The sequence below is a fragment of the Siphateles boraxobius genome, unplaced genomic scaffold (genome assembly GCF_051911475.1).
Source record: "Siphateles boraxobius isolate OS27281-9 unplaced genomic scaffold, OSU_SipBor_1 235, whole genome shotgun sequence".
NCBI classification, from domain to species: domain Eukaryota; kingdom Metazoa; phylum Chordata; class Actinopteri; order Cypriniformes; family Leuciscidae; genus Siphateles; species Siphateles boraxobius.
Window position 1 is genome coordinate 285,001 of NW_027508850.1, and position 5,000 is coordinate 290,000.

The 5,000-nt window shown below is 41.1% G+C and overlaps 2 protein-coding genes across 3 annotated transcripts in view; both read left to right on the forward strand.

Annotated features, from left to right (window-relative positions):
• dtwd2 (DTW motif tRNA-uridine aminocarboxypropyltransferase 2) overlaps positions 1–3,277 on the forward strand; it is a 13,325-nt gene extending 10,048 nt beyond the window's left edge. Inside the window, exons 5-6 of the mRNA XM_077240512.1 lie at positions 418–546; positions 2,929–3,277. Of these exons, the coding sequence (XP_077096627.1) occupies positions 418–546; positions 2,929–3,099 (300 nt within the window). The 3' untranslated portion in view covers positions 3,100–3,277. The remainder of the gene's footprint in view (positions 1–417; positions 547–2,928) is intronic.
• A 128-nt stretch (positions 3,278–3,405) lies between these two features.
• Positions 3,406–5,000, forward strand: part of stard4 (StAR related lipid transfer domain containing 4) — a 5,647-nt gene continuing 4,052 nt past the window's right edge. The window contains exons 1-4 of one of the 2 annotated variants that reach the window (XM_077240513.1): positions 3,406–3,526; positions 4,062–4,148; positions 4,240–4,289; positions 4,380–4,506. In XM_077240513.1, coding sequence (XP_077096628.1) covers positions 3,467–3,526; positions 4,062–4,148; positions 4,240–4,289; positions 4,380–4,506 — 324 coding nt within the window. In that variant the 5' untranslated portion in view covers positions 3,406–3,466. Of the gene's footprint in view, positions 3,527–3,621; positions 3,704–4,061; positions 4,149–4,239; positions 4,290–4,379; positions 4,507–5,000 lie in introns of those variants that run through there. The other variant, XM_077240514.1, reaches the window with a different exon arrangement.

A 5,000-nucleotide genomic window follows, 5' to 3' on the forward strand; every position in this document is an offset into this window, starting at 1 on the left:
CCGTTTGTTGTAGTCCTTTTCTTTAAAAGCAAATATCTCCCTTTGCTTTGAACGTTAAGCGCTGTAACTTTGCAGATGTTGTTTATGCTCAAACAGCAACATTACACACTAGCTAAAGTTAGAAAAGTGAAATCGTGTTTTACCACCGCTTCAAAGGAAATGGGTGTGAAATAGTAAAATTCCAATATAAATACACACCTGTGGTAAAATGTATGGAGTTGGCATTAACAGGTGAAATGATCAAAATAACAAAACTGAAAAAGACACAAATGTCCATAAGGTCGCACCAGGGTTAACTGGTTAAGAGGTAAACTCTTCCCTCTTCTCTAATGATGATGATGGGGGCGGGGCAGCCTGTCACTCACATGAGATCAGCCAATAGGAACCCAGCGAGTGTTTTTCTGTCCTCTGCCGCAGGTTCAGCTCCGCAGCGCCTCCTCCAGTCAGTACGTGATCCGCACACAACCCAACAACATGTGTGTGTCCACGCTGGAGTGTGCAGCCATCGTATTAGCCATCATGGAGAACAACCTCAGCATCCAGGAGGTGTGTGTTCACAACGAGTGTCTCACGGGTCTGATGTGTGTGTGTGTGTCTGATATCTGTGTGTGTGTGTGTGTCTGATATCTGTGTGTGTCTGATATATCTGTGTGTGTCTGATGTGTGTGTGTGTCTGATGTGTGTGTGTGTGTCTAATATCTGTGTGTGTGTCTGATCTGTGTGTGTGTGTGTGTGTGTGTCTGATATCTGTGTGTGTGTCTGATCTGTGTGTGTGTGTGTGTGTGTCTGATATCTGTGTGTGTGTCTGATCTGTGTGTGTGTGTCTGATGTGTGTGTGTCTGATGTGTGTGTCTGATGTGTGTGTGTGTGTCTGATATCTGTGTGTGTCTGATATCTGTGTGTGTCTGATATATCGGTGTGTGTCTGATGTGTGTGTGTCTGATATCTCTGTGTGTGTCTGATATCTCTGTGTGTGTCTGATATCTCTGTGTGTGTCTGATATATCGGTGTGTGTCTGATGTGTGTGTGTCTGATATCTCTGTGTGTCTGGTGTGTGTGTGTGTGTCTGGTGTGTGTGTGTGTGTGTGTGTGTGTGTGTGTCTGATATCTGTGTGTGTCTGATATCTGTGTGTGTCTGATATCTGTGTGTGTCTGATGTGTGTGTGTGTGTGTGTGTTTGTGTCTGTCTGATATATCTGTGTGTGTTTTTCTGATATCTGTGTGTCTGATGTGTGTGTGTGTGTGTGTGTGTCTGATATCTGTGTGTGTCTGATATATCTGTGTGTGTCTGATGTGTGTGTGTGTCTGATGTGTGTGTGTGTCTGATGTGTGTGTGTGTCTGATGTGTGTGTGTGTCTGATATCTGTGTGTGTCTGATATATCTGTGTGTGTCTGATATATCTGTGTGTGTCTGATATATCTGTGTGTGTCTGATATCTGTGTGTGTCTGATGTGTGTGTGTGTGTGTGTCTGATATATCTGTGTGTGTCTGATATCTGTGTGTGTCTGATATATCGGTGTGTGTCTGATATATCTGTGTGTGTGTGTGTGTGTGTGTCTGATATATCTGTGTGTGTCTGATATCTGTGTGTGTCTGATATCTGTGTGTGTCTGATGTGTGTTGTTGTGTGTGTGTGTCTGATATCTGTGTGTGTCTGATATATCTGTGTGTGTCTGATGTGTGTGTGTCTGATATCTGTGTGTGTCTGATATATCTGTGTGTGTCTGATGTGTGTGTCTGTGTGTGTCTGATGTGTGTGTGTGTCTGATATCTGTGTGTGTCTGATATCTGTGTGTGTGTGATATATCTGTGTGTGTCTGATGTGTGTGTGTGTCTGATGTGTGTGTGTGTGTGTCTGATGTGTGTGTCTGATGTGTGTGTGTGTCTGATATCTGTGTGTGTCTGATGTGTGTGTGTGTCTGATGTGTGTGTGTGTCTGATGTTTGTGTCTGATGTATGTGTGTGTCTGATATATCTGTGTGTGTCTGATATATCTGTGTGTGTCTGATATATCGGTGTGTGTCTGATATCTGTGTGTGTCTGATGTGTGTGTGTGTCTGATGTGTGTGTGTGTCTGATGTTTGTGTCTGATGTATGTGTGTGTCTGATATCTGTGTGTGTCTGATGTGTGTGTGTGTGTGTCTGATATATCTGTGTGTTTCTGATATATCTGTGTGTGTCTGATATATCTGTGTGTTTCTGATATCTGTGTGTGTGTCTGATATATCTGTGTGTGTCTGATATATCTGTGTGTGTCTGATATCTGTGTGTGTGTGTGTGTGTGTGTGTGTGTGTGTGTGTGTGTCTGATATATCTGTGTGTCTGATATATCTGTGTGTCTGATATATCTGTGTGTCTGATATATCTGTGTGTCTGATATATCTGTGTGTGTCTGATATATCTGTGTGTGTCTGATATCAGTGTGTGTGTGTGTGTGTGTGTGTGTGTGTGTGTGTCTGATATATCTGTGTGTGTCTGATATATCTGTGTGTGTCTGATATATCTGTGTGTGTCTGATATCTGTGTGTGTCTGATATCAGTGTGTGTGTGTGTGTGTGTGTGTGTGTGTGTCTGATATATCTGTGTGTGTCTGATATATCTGTGTGTGTCTGATATATCTGTGTGTGTCTGTTATCTGTGTGTGTCTGATATCTGTGTGTGTCTGATATATTGGTGTGTGTCTGATATCTCTGTGTGTGTGTGTGTGTGTGTGTGTCTGATGTGTGTGTGTGTCTGATATCTGTGTGTGTGTGTGTCTGATATCTGTGTGTGTGTGTGTGTGTGTGTGTGTGTGTGTCTGATATCTGTGTGTGTCTGATGTGTGTCTGATATCTGTGTGTGTGTGTGTGTGTGTGTGTGTGTGTGTGTGTGTGTGTGTGTGTGTGTGTGTGTGTGTGTGTCTGATATATCTGTGTGTGTTTCTGCAGGTTCTTCTCAAGCCTCTTCAGGCTCTGTGTTCGTTCCAGCTTCAACACGGCGCTCAGATCCACCACAGCAAAGAACACCTCATCAAAAACGGACAATACAACAAGATCATGCCCAAAAACAAGCGCAAGATCCGCCGGATGCAGAAACTCATCAGCAACCACAACATATGACACTTTACTATGAAATAATTTTTCTCATCTTTTGTATTATTATTAGTGTTTTGGTAATTTATCTGTTTTAACATGAGATGATGGTTTACTAAGCAATGTCGACATCTGAGTGGATGAAACTTCATCTGTCCTCTGTGTTAGTTGACTGTGATTGTAGAAATAAAGCGGTTTGATGTGTTTGTTTTGCGCCCTCTGGTGTCTCCTTACTGTGAGAGACTGACCGAATAACATCCGAGATTTAAAAAGCCAATCAGCTCGCGACTATGAGCTCCTCGCTCTGCGCTTGACCAATCACATGAGGGTAAATACATGTAAGGCGGGGACGACGCTTCTGATTGGCTGTCCAGCGTATTGACATCGTGCAGATATGACAGAAATCAACAACAGGCGTAAATCACCTTCATCTGAGCGAATATTGGCCAACACGGTATGACATGATCATATTTATTTATTCATTCATGTTTGATCAGCTGTTTGTGATTTTTAGATGCTTTCTGAAAGCTTGTAAATTGTAAATAAGAAAACTTATTGAAGAGTTACGAGTGATTTTATTTTGATTTAAATGCAGCAATAAAGACATAATTTTGAATAGTTTGCATTTCAGGTAGGCAGTTATTACGTAATTGATATATAAAACTTAATATTTCCAGTTATAACAGACCTGTTCATCATGGATGTGTGTTTCAGATGGGCAGTTATTAACAACACAATTTCGCCTATAATGAATATTTTCTTATATGACGGGCAGTTATTACATTAATCACATTATAATATTAGTTGTGTTTCAGATGGGCAGTTATTACATGATAATATCAGTTATATTGCGTTTCATTAATACAATTTCGCCTATATAATGTATATTTTACTTTGTGACGGGCAGACTGTTATTACATTAATTAGGCTACATGATAATATTAGTTGTGTTTCAGATGGGCAGTTATTACATGAGTAATATGTTTCAGATGGGCAGTTTATCTCTGCAGCTTCGGGAAACGCTCGTCTCGTATCTCAGTCTGAATGAAACCGAGTGGAACATCGCTAAGAAATCCGTCAGTTCCCTTTAAATCCTGTCAGTTAAATATTTCCCGCGTGTGAGTTTAGCGCGTTTCAAACACATCAGTTCTTCTCCGCTTCTTCCAGAAGGATGTGACAGTTTGGAGGAAACCATCGGACGAGTTCGGCGGCTTTCTGTGAGTTTAAAGTCGCTAAACAGATCGAGGGATCCAGGTGGGTTCCCCAAAATCGAGGGAACCAGAATGAACGATGGTTTGTTTGTGCAGATATAAAGCCGAAGGAACTGTGCCGGATAATCCGCGCAGGATCATCGAGTTCATGATTCCCGGACCCCGCAGGATGCAGTGGGACAGTCTGATGACGTCACTGGAGATCGTGAAAACACTGGACGAGGTGAATGTCCATGTTAATGTGCGACTGAATTATGAAAGCTGGTGAATGTTCAACACGCGATAAACTTACCATAAACACCCTACACAGCATTATCTGTAAATTATTGTTCAGATTTATGTCTGCCACGCGCTGTAATTAAACTGTTCAGGAACTTCAAGGTTAAAGATATCAGAGTATGGCAGTCCCTCACTCCGCCATGTAGAACTAGAATAACGACATTACCGAACGATATACCTCACATTATACCAAACAAAATGCACGATGCACTATAAACTCTATTACACTATTAATTAAAAATAAAAATGAACAGCATTATATAAAAACGCATGCCATTACTTTTTTGTTGCAGTGCAGTTTTTATACATTTTGCTGACAGCACTACAGTCCTCATTCTTTTATTGCTGCTTCCATTCTCCTGATTTCTATTATTTAATTTCTTCGTTAAAAAAATATCCAGGGAAGATTGAATAGGCCTGTTTCTTTTTATTTTTACC